General features: G+C 37.4%; 1 protein-coding gene across 8 annotated transcripts in view; it reads left to right on the top strand.

Moving 5' to 3' along the window:
- The window catches only part of ZMYM5 (zinc finger MYM-type containing 5), a 32,747-nt gene extending 16,771 nt beyond the window's left edge, over positions 1 to 15,976 (top strand). For 5 of the 8 annotated variants that reach the window (XM_030307318.2, XM_030307327.2, XM_030307348.2 and 2 more), the window contains 4 exons: positions 6,225 to 6,510; positions 7,058 to 7,214; positions 8,153 to 8,365; positions 14,539 to 15,976. In XM_030307318.2, the coding sequence (XP_030163178.2) occupies positions 6,225 to 6,510; positions 7,058 to 7,214; positions 8,153 to 8,365; positions 14,539 to 15,291 (1,409 nt within the window). In that variant the 3' untranslated portion in view covers positions 15,292 to 15,976. Of the gene's footprint in view, positions 1 to 867; positions 2,682 to 6,224; positions 6,511 to 7,057; positions 7,215 to 8,152; positions 8,366 to 14,538 lie in introns of those variants that run through there. The other 3 variants (XM_032594573.1, XM_030307366.2, XM_030307374.2) reach the window with 3 other exon arrangements.
- Positions 15,977 to 16,940: the final 964 nt, after the last annotated feature.

Below are 16,940 nucleotides of genomic sequence, written 5' to 3'. Positions count from 1 at the left end.
AAGATCTAAGAGAAGGAGCCTCTGAGAAGTAATCTGTTACTTGTGGCTGCTTTTCTCTTGTGGGTGTGTGTTCAGTTCCAGAAAAAACTGCAGAGAAAGGCTGAAAATCTAAGTGGAACTTTGAGTAGATTCACAGAGGCCCACAAAGAGGGATACTGGTAAAAAACAAACATGGGGCACCTGGGTGGCTCAATTGCTTAAGCATCTGACTCTTGGTTTGGGCTCAGATCATGATTTCTGTTTTGTGAATTCGAGCCCTGTATTAGGCTTGGTGCTAGCAGCACAGAGCCTGGCTGGGGTTCCCTCTCTCTCTTTCTCTCTCTCTCTCTCTCTCTCTCTCTCTCTCTCTCTCTCTCTGTCTCCCCCCCCCCCCCCCCTCTCCCCAACTCGCATGGTCTCTGTCTATCTCAAAATAAACTTTAAAACATTTTTTAAAAACAAACAAAAAAAACCCAAACCAACAAACACAACCTTTCCAACCTTTAGTTTGGGATGCTGACCTAATCCAGAGCCTCAAATTTTTTTCAGTTTTTTATTTGTTTGTTTATTTTTGAGAGAGTGCAAGTCAGTGAGGGACAGAAGATCTGAAGTGGGCTCTGCGCTGACAGCAGTGAGCCTGATGTGGGGGCTCAAACTCAGGAACTGTGAGATCATGACCAGAGCCAAAGTCAGATGCTCAACCAGCTGAGCCAACTAGGTGCCCTTCAGTTTTTCATACAAACAGAATGAAAAGCAATCAGCAGCATGAAGATCCAAGGCCATACACCAGAAATCAAGAGGAAAACAGACAATAGAAGCAAGGTTTTGGGATCCAGGTAATAGGATTATCAGACAAAGATTCTAAGGAACTAATCATTTTAACGGCAGGCTGGGCAAAGCTGAAGAGTTGTAAGTGAACTGGAAGAAATCTCAGAGAAAATCATCCAGATTGAATCAGAGAAGTCAAAAGGGTGGAAATCCAGAAAAGAATGTAAAAGATGTATGACACTTGATGAAGAGGACATGTATTTAATGTTCCGGAAAGAAACAAGACAGAAGAGGTACAACTGAGAATTTTCTAAAATGGAGAGAAAGCATTAACTTACAAATTAAAGAACATTTACAAATCCAAATCCCAAGCAAGATAAATACATTAAGAAACTATTAGAAGACATATATAGAAATCATAGTCAAAATTGGAAGCAATCCAAATGTCCATCAACAATAGGATGGATGGGGCGCCTGTCTGGATCAGTTGGAAGAGCAAGCAGCTTGGGATCTTGGGGTCATGAGTTTGAACCCCACAACGGGTGTAGAGATTACTTAAATAAATACAACTTAAAAAAAATAGGGCAGATAAATAGTACTAGCCACATAATGGAATTTTCAACAGCAGTGCAAAATAATGAACTATATATTCAGTGTGAATGAAATTTACAGACAAGATGTTGAGTTAAGGTAATCAGGCACAAAAGAGTACATACTGTATGATTTTATGTATGTGAATTTCAAAAAAAAAAGAGAAAACTAATCTTTGAGGTCATAATACGGATGGCTTGTGGGAAAGGCAGGAAATTATTCAGTGAGAAAAGACCAGGCTTCTGGATGGTAGTCATGCAAGTATATTCATTATAAAAAATTTAATTGAGCTCCACACTTAAGATTTATAAACTTTATGCATACATGTTATTCTTTAACATGCAAAAACAAACAAACCCCACTGAGACACCAAAAGAACTTTTCACTAGCAGACCAACACTAAAGAAATACTAAAATATTTTTTAGGCAGAAGAGTTTAGATGCAGGAAGAAATGAAGAACACCTGAAAGTCAATAGTGTGTCTAATATTTATTAGATTTTTGGATGAGTAATGTAACTTCTAGGTCTTAATTTTCCTTGCATATAATGAGGGATTTGTACCAAATAATCTACTTGGCCCATTCTCTTAAAACATACTTGGGGTAGGATATGGAAGAATTTGATTGAGAGGTTAAGTTTAACCTGTAGACACAAATACCAAAAATAAAATGAAATAAAAATTTGATGAAATAAGAAACTCTGAAATTTCCAGAAAACAAATAGTTGTGGTATTAACAAAGGAAGCATTTGCTTTATGCACCAAAGCTAAAGTGAAAAAGAAATTTCAGAATCTAATTACTGTCCTGAGCATACATTGATGTCTCACATTCCGTAGTTGTATATAAATATGCTTCCCTTAAGTATGGATAACTCCCCAAAATTACAAAAACCAGTATTTTTTCTTTGGGGTTCTTATTTCTCCCATATTAATGGTAATAACAAATCTTGTAATGGTTCCTATCCTTTGTTTCTGTCATTTATTAAATCTAGTTTGGTATCTAGATGATACGCAGGGAACTTTGATCCCAGAAGAAGATGATACACAACCTATATTTGTTATATAGATGAATATGTAATTTTTGTTTTCTTTGGAATGGTTCAGAAGTAGGAAAATTGAGTAGTAATGAAACTTCTGAGTACTAGGTGATAAAAAAAAAAAGTTCATTGTACTATATTCTGTATTTGCCAGCATGTCATCCTATGGTCTGAGAGAGTTGCTTTTGTTACTTGTTCCATTCTATTTTTGCTTGTAAGATAAAGGTATCTTGAAATAGGACAAAGAAAATTAGAAGCAGTAGGTGGGTAATTTAAAACTGAAAGTATAGTTGTTAATGTTAGTAGTATTTTGAAAGGCCTTTGACGATGTGATAGGTGGAGGGGGGCCATAGACTTCTTGTTAATGACCAAAGCTATTTTTGAAGAGAGGTGACAGAATAATTCAGTACTCTAGGGCCTCAAAGCTTCATCATCATGCAAGAGTTAGTTAGAAAGGCAGAACCCTGGGGCACCTGGGTGGCTCAGTCGGTTAGGCATCCGACTTCAACTCAGGTCATAATCTCACGGTTTGTGAGTTCAAGCCTTGCATCAGGCTCTCTGCTGTCCGCACAGAGCCTACTTCAGATCTTCTGTCTCCCTCTCTCTGCTCCTCCCCTGAGCTTGCATGTGCGCATGCACTCGCTCGCTCTCTCTCTCTCTCTCTCAAAAATAAACATTAAAAAAAAAGAAAGAAATGCAGAACCTCAGGCTCTTCCCTAAACCTGTTGATTTAGAATCTATGTGCATGTATGTATGTATATATTTTTAAATATTTGACTTTTAAGTAATCTCTACACCTATTGTGGGGCCCAAACTCCCAGCCTCGAGGTCAAGAGTTGTATGCTCTACTGACTGAGCCAGCCAGGCACCCTTAGAGTCTCTGTTTAAACAAGATTCTTAGGTGATCTCGTGAATGTTAAAGTTTGAGAAACATTACTACCTGTACATAATATTGTACCATTTTGAAGCTAACAATAATATATGATGGAGGAGTCCGTGTGTGAAGTTAGGAAAACTGAGACTTTGCAGAATAATCCATCACCTATATTAATGATTATGAAATAATATTTAGAAGGCTGAGAAGAAACTGTAGAAAGAGTTGCTTTAAAAAGTATTTTGGAAGGGTGCCTGGCTGGTGCAGTTGGTAGAGCATGCAGCTGTTGATATTGAGATCATGAGTTCAAGCCCCACATTGGGTGTAGAGCTTACTTAAAATGAATAAATGAAATTTAAAATAAATAGTGGTGCCTGGGTGGCCCAGTCAGCTGAGCATCCGACTTAATTTTGGCTTATGTCAGTGGTCTCATGGTCGTGGAATCGAGCCCTACATTGGGCTCCGTGCTGAGCATGAAGCCTGCTTAAGATTCTGTCTCTCTCTCTCCCTGCTCCCCACCCTCTGTCCCTCTCTTCTGCTTTTGCTCTCGCTCTCTAAAATAAAATGAATAAGAAGTATTTTAGAGGGGAGTATAATGATGTTCTGCATTTGCTTGAAATACACAAAACACATTGTTTAGAGGGATGAATAGATGTTGATAAAGCAAAAATAGTAAAAGAGGAGAGAATAGACTTGGTGGGCATATGAGTGGTCACTGTAAAATTTTTTCTATGCTTTATATTTTTCGTATTAGGGAGGAAGTGGTTATGAAAATGGACATCACATACCAGATTCTGTACTTCTCTTTGATTTGCATATTTGCTTTATTTTGTAATATATATATATATATATATATATATATTTGTAATATATTAATACTTTCCTCTTTGAGACAAAAAAGTGGCTAAATATTTTTTTTGCAAATGCCCTGTGTACCAAACATACTGCTTTACTATATGCATTATCTCATTTAGTCTTCATAACACTCTGATGAGTTAGATATCATTTCCAGTTTGTAGTTGAGAAAACCAAAACACAATTTAATGTACTTGCACCATCTAGTAAGTCAGGAAATGCATTTTGAACCTAGGGTCCTTAAGAATTGATAACTACCGCATTGCACGATTCAAGGGCCACCATTTACAGTTTGGGCACAATAGAGTACCGTTCAAATACAAAGTGGATGGGGCATCTGGATGGCTCAGTTGGTTAAGCTCTGACTTCGGCTCAGGTCATGATCTCACAGCTTGTGAGTTCGAGTCCTGCATCAGGCTCTGTGCTGATAGCTTGGAGCCTAGAGCCTGCTTTGGATTCTGTGTCCCCCTCTCTGGCCCTCCCCTGCTTACTCTCTCTCTAAAATAAACAAATGGCACAAAAACAGATACTCAGATCAGTGAAACAATAGAGAACCCAGAAATGGATCCACAAACGTATGGGCAGCTAATCTTTGACAAAGCAGGAAAGAATGTCCAATGGAATAAAGATAGTGTCTTCAGCCAGTGGTGCTGGGAAAACTGGACAGCGACATGCAGAAAAATGAGCCCAGACCACTTTCTTACACCATATACAAACATATTCAAAATGGATGAAAGACCTAAACGTAAGACAGGAAGCCATCAAAATCCTAGAGGAGAAAGCAGGCAAAAACCTCTTTGACCTTGGCTGCAGTAACTTCTTGCTCAACACGTCTCCGGAGGCAAGGGAAACAAAAGCAAACATGAACTATTGGGACCTAATCAAAATAAAAAGCTTCTGCACAGCGAATGAAACAATTAGCAGAACTAAAAGGCAGCCAACAGAATGGGAGAAGATATTTGCAAATGACATATCAGATAAAGGGTTAGTATCCAAAATTTATAAAGAACTTACCAAACTCAACACCCAAAAAGCAAATAATCCAACGAAGAAATGGACAAAAACATGAATAGACACGTCTCCAAAGAAGACATTCAGATGGCTAACAGACACATGAAAAGATGCTGAACATCACTCATCATCAGGGAAATACAAATTAATACCACAATGAGATACCACCTCATACCTGTCAGAATGGCTAACAGTAACAACTCAGATAACAGCAGATGTTGGTGAGGATGCATAGAAAGAGGACCTCTTTTGCACTGCTGATGGGAATGCAAACTGGTGCAGCCTGTCTGGAAAACAGTATGGAGGTTCCTCAAAAAATTAAAAACAGAACTACCCTATGACCCAGCAATTATACTACTAGGTATTTATCCAAGGGATACAGGTGTGCTGTTTCAAAGGGGCACATGCACCCCAATGTTTATAGCAGCGCTATCGACAATAGCCACAGTATGGAAAGAGCCCAAATGTCCATCGATGGATGAATGGATAAAGAAGATGTGGTATATATACAATGGAGTATTACCCATCAATCAAAAAGAATGAAATCTTGCCATATGCAACTATGTGGATGGAATAGAGGGTATTATTCTAAGTGAAATTAGGGAAAGACAAATCTCATTATTACTTCACTCATATGAAGAATTTAAGATACAAAACAGCTTAACATAAGGTAAGGGAAGCAAAAATAATATAAAAACAAGGAAGGGAACAAAAGAGACTTTTAACTACAGAGAGCAAACTGAGGGTTGCTGGAGGGGTTGCCTCCGGGAGGGGGACAGGCTAAATGGGTAAGGGGCATTAAGGAAGGCACTTGTTGATATGAGCACTGGGTGTTATACATAGGTGATGAATCACTGGTATCTACTCCTGAAGTCATTATTGCACTATATGCTAACTAACTTGAATGTAAATTAAATAAAATGAAATGAAAAAAGAATTCAAAGTGGATAGTTCCCCTGGGATTGTGCCACAGGGTTGCCTGGCTCTGACCATTTGCTTATAGGGCTGCCTCACTATTCTGTTAAACTTGCAAAATGAAAATTTTAAAATATTTTTCTGATGTGAATTTTGAATTGTTCCATGACTTTTTCTTGTATGTTTTATTTTTAAGATTCTTGGATCTCCCAGTCAGCATCATTTCCCCGTAATCAGAAACAGCCAGGGGTGGATTCTTTATCACCAGTGGCCTCCCTTCCTAAGCAGATTTTCCAGTCTTCAGTCCAACAGCAACTTACTAAACCAGCTAAAATCACTTGTGCACACTGCAAAAAACCTTTACAGAAGGGACAGACAGCTTATCAACGAAAAGGATCAGCTCACCTCTTTTGTTCTACCACCTGCCTTTCTTCCTTCTCTCATAGGCGCACTCCAAAGAAACGCAATGTAATATGTAAAAAGTAAGCTGTACTTTTCAACCTGGCTCCATATAATTGAATACTGGCAGTATAGATGTGGGTTGAATGTAATTGAGAGCTGTATAGATTCATGGATACAGTTGTTGCAGAGATATCTTCAAGTTTATTGAGCTTGAGTTATCCTAGAGTGTGTCAGAGCTGTGAGTTCATTTGTGCTGTCCTTACTCTTGGCAGGAAAGGAGAATGTAAAAATTGACCCTCTCTCTGCCACTGACTTTGCCTTGCTCCTTCCCATCTTTTACCTTCGTTCTACCAAGTTGCTACCACCTTTTTTGAGTCCTTCAAAAATCATAATAATCTGTGAGAAGGTTCTTGTGCTACAAAATGTTTTTACCTCCAAATCATCTCTTGCTGTACTATTTAGGAACTCTTGACAGTGAAACCAAAGGTGGGTTTTGCTAGATCCAAAAATTACAGTTGATTCCTAGGATTAAATCATGAGAAAACGAAAAATGTCATTTCTTGTTCATATATTTGACTTTTATTAAAATGTAATATTCTTAAGTTTCATCTGTCCCTTGTGTTTCAGAGATGCACCTACAAAAAAAGCCACTACTGTTCAAGTTGAGTCAAAAGAATCCTCCCAAGAATTTTGTCGTACATCTTTGCCTCCCTGTGAAGACAACCAGAATCTTAGAAAAAGAGTTAACAAATCAAGATGTATAATCTGTAGTAAACTAACAGAGGTCTGGATTTTTATATCGTATTTAAGCTACTATGTAGGTTAACAAGGATAATTTTAAGTGTTATTATATGTTCTGCCATCTACATAATATGCACGTCCTGGATCTACACAATGAAGTTAAAGGAAAGGATGAGGATATGTTAGAACTGTTTTGTGAACAAATATCCCATTTGCATGCTATGGACAGTACACAGCTATTTCCATGGAAGTGGATATACTCCTAAACAAAGTAATGGTGAATTTTGTTCTTACTAGCCACTCTAAATAATAAAGTGTAGTTTCAGGACACGAAGGAAGCAACCAATCCTGGTACAAGAATAGGTAGAACGAGTGGAGTGTAAGCGTGTTGAAAACTTCACGTTTCTTAAGTGGTATTGCCATCTTTCCGGTTGCCTAAAGAAGAAACATGCATGCAGGCAGTCTTTACGTAACAAACGCCTTGGCAACTGAATTTGGTGTTCCTTGGAGCCATGCAAATTGAGGGCATGATTTTATCTCAGTTACCACAGAGCTGAGCAAAGCGAGAACCGTCTTATTTATGCATATACAGACACCATCCTGAATATAGTAATACTGATTCTTTTAGCACCTTCCATGAATTTTCTAGGGCAGTGAAGTTTATAATAACAAAAATTACAAATCCATTTCTTTTAATTAGGTCGTATCAAAATCTTCTGAACAGTTTGTTTCCTCTAGTTTTTAAGTGTCTCTGGGGAAGTTATTACTGACCTTATAGCTTTTTGTTCCATGAATTTTACTTTATTGTAAGATCAAAGATAAAAATGAAAGAATAACAAAATGTAATTTTTACCCTTTTCCCTGAATATTTCTTCCACTGAGACATTATTAGAGATTGTTTCTTTTGAAGAAACTAGTTATCTCCTTGCTTACTGTGCTAATCTGGCTCATTTATTTAATAAATTCTGGCTTTTCTTTTAGATTCGTCATGAAGTCAGCGTTAATAATGTAGTACATAAACTGTGCAGTAACCAGTGCTTTAATAAGTACAGGTTAGCCAATGGTCTAATAATGAATTGCTGTGAACAGTGTGGAGAGTACTTGCCTAGTAAAAGTGCTGGAAACCATGTCCTGATGATTGAAGGTCAGCAGACAAGATTTTGCTGCCAAAGTTGTGTTAATGAATATAAACAGGTAATTATTTTCAATGCATTTTAAATGATTAAGTATACAATAGCTTTTCCCTGTTAGCTTACATTAACCAGATTTATCTTAGAATCTCATTTAGTTCCACTTTTGTCAGTCACTGAGCTGTCGCATCTCAAACGAGTATTGAAATCAATTGATTGTTCCAAGCTAGTCTTCCTTCCTCTTCTGTGGTTTAGAATAGCTTGAAAAGAATAGGTATTAACATAAATGCTTGATGGAATTCACCTGTGAAGTGAGTCCTAGACTTTTGTTGAGAGTTTTTTGATTGTTGATTCAATTTCAGTACTAGCTATTATCAGTCTGTTCAAATTTTCTATTTCTTCCTGATTCAGTTTTGGAAGATTATATATGTTTCTGGAATTTACCCGTATCTTTTATGTTGTCCGTTTGTCAGCATTTAATTTTTTATTATTGTATCTCCTTATAATCTTTTGTATTACTGTAGTGTCATTATTTCTTCCCATTTCTGATTTTATTTGAGTATTTTTTTTTTAATGAGTAGCTAATGCTTTATCAATTCTGTTTATCTTTCATAGAACCAGCTCCTGGTTTCGTTATTCTTTTTTTGTTTGTTTTGTTTTTTTGGAGAGAGCACGTACAAGGGGGTAGAGGGGCCAGGGGGGGTGAGAGAGAGAGAGGGAGAGAATGAATCTCAAGCAGGCTCCATGCTCAGAGTGGAGCCCAGCACAGGGCTTTATTCCATGACCCTGGCATCATGATCTGAGCCAGAATCAAGAGTCAGATGCTCAACTGACTGAGCCACCCATTGTTTTTTTTTTTTCCCTATTGTTTTTCCAATCCTTATTTAAATCTATTTGTACTCTCATCTTTATCATTTTATTAGCTTTCAGCTCACTGTTCTTTCTCTAGCTCTTTTATGTATATGGTTAAATTGTTTTAGATTTGGCTTGTTTCTTGAAATAGACCTGTATTGCTGTAAACTTCCCTCTTAGAACTGTTTTTGCTGTATCTCAAAGATATTGGACTACTGGCATTTTGTCTCCATGTATTTTTTTTTATTTCCTCTGATTTCTTCATTGACCCATTGATTGTTTAGTAGCATGTTGTTTAGCCTTCATGTGTTTCTGTTTTTTCCCATTTTTTTCTTACAATTGACTTGTAGTTTCATACTGTTGTTGTCAGGAAAGATGCTTCATATGATTTGATTCTTCTTAAATTTACTGAGACTTATTTTGTGGCCTAACATATGATCTGTCCTGGAGAATGTTCCATGTGCACTTGAATGTGTATTCTGCTGGTTTGGGATAAAATGTTCTATATATACCTGTTTGATCCGTCTGCTCTAATGTGTCATTCAAAGCCACAGTTTCATGTTGATTTGCAGTCTGGATGATATATCCATTGATGCAAGTGGGATGTTAATGTCCCCTCTATTACTGTGTTACTGGCAATTTCTCCTTTATGTCTGTTAACATTTGCTTTAAATATTTAGGTGCTCCTATGTTTGGTGCATAGATATTTACAATTGTTACATCCTCTCTTGCTCTCTTTCCTTGTGGTTTGATGGATTTCTTTAATGTTATGCTTGGATTCCTTTCTTTTTTATTGCGTATGGATGGTTTTGAGTTGTGGTTGCCATTGGGTTCATATATGACATCTTATGTGTATAGCAGTCTGTTAAGTTGATGGTTGCTTTATTTCAAACACATTCCGAATGCACTACATTTTTACTACCTTCTCCACGTTTTATGTCTGTGTCATATTTTATATCCTTTTATTTTGTGTATTCCTAGATTAATTTTTGTAGATCTAATAGATTTCCTACTTTTGTGTTTTAACGTCCATACTGGCTTCATAGTGATTAGTCCTACTGCCTTTACTGTATGTTTGCTTTTACATGTGAAATTTTTCTTTTCCTAATTTTCTTCCATTTATGGCCTTTTTTTTTTCCAGTTAAAGAATTCCCTTTAACATTTCTTATAAGGCTGGTTTAGTGGTGATGAACTCTAACTTTTGTTTGTCTGGAACTTTCTTGTATTCTGAATGATAGTCTTGCTGCATAAAGTCTTCTTGGTTATAGATTTCTTCTTTCAGCACTTTGAATGTATCTTGTCACTCTTTTGGTCTGCATTGTTTCTGCTGAAAAATCAGCCGGTAGCATTATGGGGTTTCCCTTGTATGTAACTGTTTTGTTGTTTTAAAAGTTCCGTATTTATCATTACTTTTTGCCATTTCGATTATGATGTGTCTTGGTGTGGCCCTTTTTGAATTCATCTTGTAAGGGGCTCTTGGTGCTTCCTAGACCTGAGGGCTGTTGGTGCTTCCTTCCCCCAGATTAGGGATATTTTCAGCTATTATTTCTTGAAATAAGTTTTTGCTCACCCACTCCCCTTTCTGGCATCCCTATATTGCAAATGTCATTACCCTTAATAATGTTGCAGAATTCCCTTAATTTTTTTTTCATTTTTTATTATTCCTTTCTCTTTTTGCTGTTTAGCTTGAATGATTTCCATTACTTTGTCTTCCAGATCACTGATCTGCTCTACTTCCTCTCATCTCCTATTGATTCCCTCTATTGCAATTACTAAATTCTTCAGCTCTGAGTCCATTCTTTTTTATATTCTCTATCTCTTTGTTGAAGTGCTTACTGAGTTCATCCACTCTTATCTCAAGTCTAGTGAGTATCTTTATGACCATTCATGAATTCTTCATCAGGCGTATTGGTTATCTATATTTTATTTAGCTTTTTAATTGTGATTTTGTCCTGTTCTTTCACTTGGGCCATGTTCTTCTATCTCCTTATTTTGTCTAATTTTCTGTGTTTGTTTCTATGTATTACGAAGGTCAGCTACATCTCGTCTTGAAAGTAGTGGCCTTGGGGCGCCTGGGTGGCGCAGTCGGTTAAACGTCCGACTTCAGCCAGGTCACGATCTCGCGGTCCCTGAGTTCGAGCCCCGCGTCGGGCTCTGGGCTGATGGCTCAGAGCCTGGAGCCTGTTTCCGATTCTGTGTCTCCCTCTCTCTCTGCTCCTCCCCCGTTCATGCTCTGTCTCTCTCTGTCCCAAAAATAAATAAACGTTTAAAAAAAAAAAAAAAAAAAGAAAGTAGTGGCCTTATATAGAAGAGGTCCTGTGGTGCCCTTTTCTGGCCAGTCTTTTCTGGCCACCAGAACCAGGTGCTCCAGGTGTCCCTTGTGTGGGCTGTGTGTGCCCTCCTGTTGTGACAGAGCTGTGATTGCCTTTGGCCCAACCATCTGTAATGACCTACTTTGTTTCCTGTAGGCCCAGTGGGCAGGATTTGCTTCTGATGCCATTGAGAAGCCTGTCATAGTTGTTATGGGCTCATTTGTGGGTGGGGTGGCATTCAGCCTAGCAATTTGCAGTTAGCCTTTCTGTCACAGCTGCAGGGCAGGGCTTGCTCCCTGTGCAGCCAGGTAAGGATCCCAGTTGCAGAAACTGCAGGTGTGTTATTTCTCCCGCTTCCCTAGGGCAGGAATCACTTTAGAGTGGTCCCAGTCCTGGCTGGGGCAGGGCAGACGGTGCTAGCAAGTTAGAGGGAGAGTGTTAGCGTTAGCTTTTGCAAGCAACCAGTTATCTAGGCTGGGGGCGGTGGGGAATGCTACCCATCAGCACTTTTCCTAGAGTAATCTGCAGATTATTCTGGCACACTTTCCAAGAGGAATCAGTAAATCTTCATGTATTCCTCAGATGCTTTTCAAACCGCTGCTTCTCTGGTGTATCTCAGGTCAAGTTATTTAGTATATAGATTCCTTTAAGGGGGTGGACTTCATTTCCTATCATCTTCTTGCTATCCCAGCATTAAACCCACTGGTTTTTGAAGCTCCCAAGGCTTAAGCCCTACTGAATTTTCCTTCCTTCCTTCCTTCCTTCCTTCCTTCCTTCCTTCCTTCCTTCCTCCCTTCCTCCCTTCCTCCCTTCCTCCCTTCCTCCCTTCCTCCCTTCCTCCCTTCCTTCCTTCCTTCGCAGAGGCATTACTTTATTCAGGCAGGGATGAGCCAGACACAACATGGTAGGAATACAGGGGGTCAGGACATGGAAGCACACCCTCACCCAGTCACCCCAAGAGGGTGCAGTGAGTGGAGACGGGGTTGGCGAGCCCTATCACAAGGACCACCACAGCCCCCTCCTCTGGGAGGAGCCTTTCCCAGCTGACAGGAGGGAGAGAAAATGGGGTGCAAGTAAAGGAGCCTAGTCTTACAGTGGTTCAGCTAAGCTCCACTGATTTCTAAAGGTTTTGGAGTTAAGCCCTGCTGGTTTTCAAGGCCACACGTTATAGTGACTCAGATCCTCGGTGTCAAGAGTGCACAGTGTGGGGTCTGAGCCTCTCTTTTCTCCATGCTTGTGTTGTCCCTCTTGTTTGTGGTTAGTTACACCAGGTATTTATTTGGTTCCCAAGCACATCTCGTCAGTGTGGACTTATCTCTGTGATTAGCTGCGGTCTTTAGGTCATTTTCAGAGTTCATTGTGTAGATGTAGCTGTTCTCTTGTTGTGTCCATGGAACGAGGTGAGGTCAAGATCCTCCATCAATTGGTACCAGATCATTTTTATGGGAAAAGTAAGATCTTTCTTGTTTTTATGTTTATTTTGAGAGAAGTGGGGCTTGATCTTACCAAGTGTGAGACGCTTAACCAACTTAGCCACTCAGGTGCCCCTTTGATCCCATAGTTTTAATTAATATATTTTGATGATTTCTAAAATATATCTGTAGATGATATTTTTTCCTCTTTTTTTATTTGAAGGTTGTTTTGTGTGTAGATATATCTTTCAATTTCAGACTATTCTATCCATCTGTAATCTCCATTTTAATGTTCCACAAATACCTCATATTCCATATCTAAAGCTGAAACTCCAAACCTGCTTTCATTCTGTTTCCCATATCCTTATCTCACCATTCAGTCAGATGCCTAGGCAGAAACTTAGGGCTATTCTTTACTCCTCCTTCCTTAACCTCCAGAGTCACTCAGTTACCAATAATCCAGATTCTACTTCCTAAATATCTCTCAACTCTATCCTATCTCTATTCCTATAATCCTAGACGAAGCCACCATCATCTTTTCCAGAATGACTACCACAGTTTCCTGGCTGTCTCTGTACCATTTCATCTTCCTTACAGTTAGAAATGATAATACCATCAGAGCAGTCTAAGTACAAACTTGGTTATGTTGCTCCTGCCTTTTTTACTTCAGTGCCGCCAATATTGCTTTCAGGATTAAATCAAAACAAAATTCTTATAAGTTTTTTAAACTTGAACGCAGTGTTCAATTGTGCTTTGTAGAAAAATATTATACCTAATAGGATGCATTCACATTATATACATCTTTGTTATTTTGATTTTTTAGAATTTTATTTTATGGACTCTAAAATCAGTTCTATGTCTTTATTAAATGGAATCATACAATATGATACTTTGTGGCTGGCTTTCACGTATCGTACTGTGTCCAAGTTTCATCCAGGTTGTAGCATATAACTTCACTTGTTTTTATTGCCAAATACTATTTAATTGTATGGATAATACCCACATATAAAAAAAATTTTTTTTTAATGTTTATTTATTATTGAGAGACAGAGACAGAGCATGAGCATGGGAGGGACAGAAGCGGGGAGACACAGAATCCGAAGTAGGCTCCAGGCTCTTAGCTGTCAGTACATAGCCCAACGCAGGGCTCAAACTCACAAACCTCAAGATCCATGACCTGAGCCAAAGTCGGATGCTTAACTCTTGAGCCACCCAGACACCCTTTCCCACATTTCTTGTTTATCCATCAGTAATGGACATTTGAATTATTTCTACATTTTGTCTGTTATGAATAATAACATTGCTGTGAACACTTTGTACAAATATGTGTAGACCTCCATTTTCACTCTGGCGTTGGTGGGTCATATGGTAACTCTTTAACTTTTCAAAAATTGCCAGGCTGTTTTCCAAGGTACCTGTACCATTTTACATTTGCACTATCACCTTAGGAAGGTTTCAATTTTTCCACATCTTTGCCAACACTTGCCATTATATCACATATCTTTTATTATAGTCACCCTAGTGGATGTGAAGTGGGATGTGGTGGTTTTGATTTATATTTCTTTGATGACAAATGAGCAACTTTTCATGTGCTTATTGAGCAGTGGCATATGCATTAATCTTAACAATTCTAACATAAAATTGTAATCTGTTTCTCCCAGATGATGGAAACAAAATCAAAAAATTTATCAGCATCAGAAAACAGAAAAAGGAATGCTATTAGAGAAGAAAATGAAAGGAAATTATATGGATCATTGAATACTCTTTTAGAAAAAAAAGAGGGAATACCAGAAAAAAAGGAAAAGACTTCAGAGCTACAGGTGTTGGCAGAATGTAGGACAGATGATACATCACTGATCAAACAGGATGTGAATTTACCTTCTATAACCATAGCTGATAAATTTCAAGAGCAACTGGAAGAGAAAAAATCAGAAGACTCCATTATATCGGTTGTACTTTCTGCAGACCCAGGTACATGGCCCCGTGTTTTAAATATTAAACAACGGGACATTCTTGTTGAAAACGATCCACCTCAAGTAAGAAATTTTAACTTTCCAAAAGACAATACAGGGAGGAAGTTTTCAGAAACTTACTATACACGAATTCTTCCAAATGGTGATAAAACCACTAGATCCTGGTTACTTTATTCAACTTCAAAAGATTCTGTGTTTTGTTTGTATTGCAAACTCTTTGGGGAAGGAAAAAATCAATTGAAGAATGAGAATGGGTGCAAAGATTGGCAGCATTTATCACATATTCTTAGCAAACACGAGGAAAGTGAAATGCACATTAACAATAGTGTTAAGTATTCAAAATTAAAATCTGATTTGAAAAAAAATAAAACTGTGGAAGCTGCAGTACATGGATTACATAAGAATGAGAAAAATGATGGTGTGCTCTTGTTGTACACATAATATACCTGATGTGGTTTTGACATAACAAGGTCATACATTTATTCAGAAAAGATCTGTAACCCTAACAGTACCATTTGTTGTTGTGAAGCTCCTATAACTTTCAACAGTTCATTAGCAATAAGTATAATAGCAAATAGTAAAGAATGTTTCTGTTTCAAATTCTAAAGCTAATTGGATTCAATAGTAATTAATGCGGGTTTCAATAAAGGCGATTGTTACTTTTTCATTCTATCAATTCACACCTTTAAAAATTGGCATTTGAGGGCTAACATTTGACAGGTTTGGTTAATTTTCTGTTCTGATTACTTTGAAAAAAGGAGAGAAAGGCTTAGATTTATCAGTAGTAGTTTGAACAAGATACTATGTGAACATTCTCATTATTATTAAAGTAAAAACATTTAGAAACAGTTTGAGAGTAGAATGGAATCCGAAACTGCAGCTTTTTGCTATTAAACCAAATACCTGCGATTTCTTTCTTTTGGGCAAAACATTGTTTTATTATTTGGGCAAAATGGCATTATTTGTTACTTCATATTAAGGTGATTACTTTGCATTTTATTTACTTTAATTTATAAATATTTTAGATTTTATTCTTGTGTGAGAAGTATAAGAATAAAGAGTGTATACCTATTTTTATGTTAGTACAAATATAAGAAATATTAAAAATATATTAAGTTAACCTTTAGGTTTTGTGGCAATTTTTTTTTTGTTCTGAAGACTACATGCTTGAAATTTGAGAAACACACTAATGAAAATTAAGGCTGTCCACTTTTTCAAATGATCAGTGCTCCCATTACTATATATTTAGTAATTCTCCCTTTATATCTGATTTCGGATACCGACTTTATCATATATTAAATTCTTACATATACTGGGCTTTGTCTCAAAGCTTTGAAACAGAATGACAAATGAACAATGAGTAGAGCAGAACTAGGTGTATTCTTTTTGGTGAGTGACACTAGGAGTACTTGGAGACTCTGTCACTGATGCCAGTGCTTAAAGCTATTATTAGAGGACCCACAAAAATCATTATCATTAATGTATTATAACCATTTTGTTTTTTGACAACTCGACCATTTCAGTCTTTCAGAGTTGGATCTGAATGAGGCTTTGGGACGTTACCAAAAATCCAATTTACTCTTAAAGGCCTAAGAGAATACTCTAGAGAATATAACACAGGATTTGAAGTTCCTTTCCAAATGTTTAATGTGCCCATTATTTCACTAAAACTTACCACTAATTGAATGACATTATATGGTTATATTCGATAGACGCTTGGTATCAGTGGTATCTGAGCAAGCTAATTAAATCAACCAGTGGCTACTTAAGATAATTTGCAAAAACATCAAATTTATCCATTGAGAAAACAAAATTAAATCCTGTCCTTTAAATTCTTATTTTATTTATTTATGTATGTATGTATGTATGTATGTATGTATTCTTATTTATTTTTTCACCATACTATGAGGCACCATAAGCTCTTGATGTAGTAATGAATTAAATGTGAAAAATTTGGGGGAGCCTGGATGGCTTAATTGGTGAGTGTCTGATTCTTGATTTTGGCTCAAGTCATAATTTCGTGATCATGAGTTGGAGCCCTGTATCAGGCTGTGCCAAATAGCACAGAACCTGCTTGGGATTCTCTTTCT

The sequence above is a fragment of the Lynx canadensis genome, chromosome A1 (genome assembly GCF_007474595.2).
Source record: "Lynx canadensis isolate LIC74 chromosome A1, mLynCan4.pri.v2, whole genome shotgun sequence".
NCBI lineage: Eukaryota > Metazoa > Chordata > Mammalia > Carnivora > Felidae > Lynx > Lynx canadensis.
This window is presented reverse-complemented; position numbering and strand designations above follow the sequence as displayed.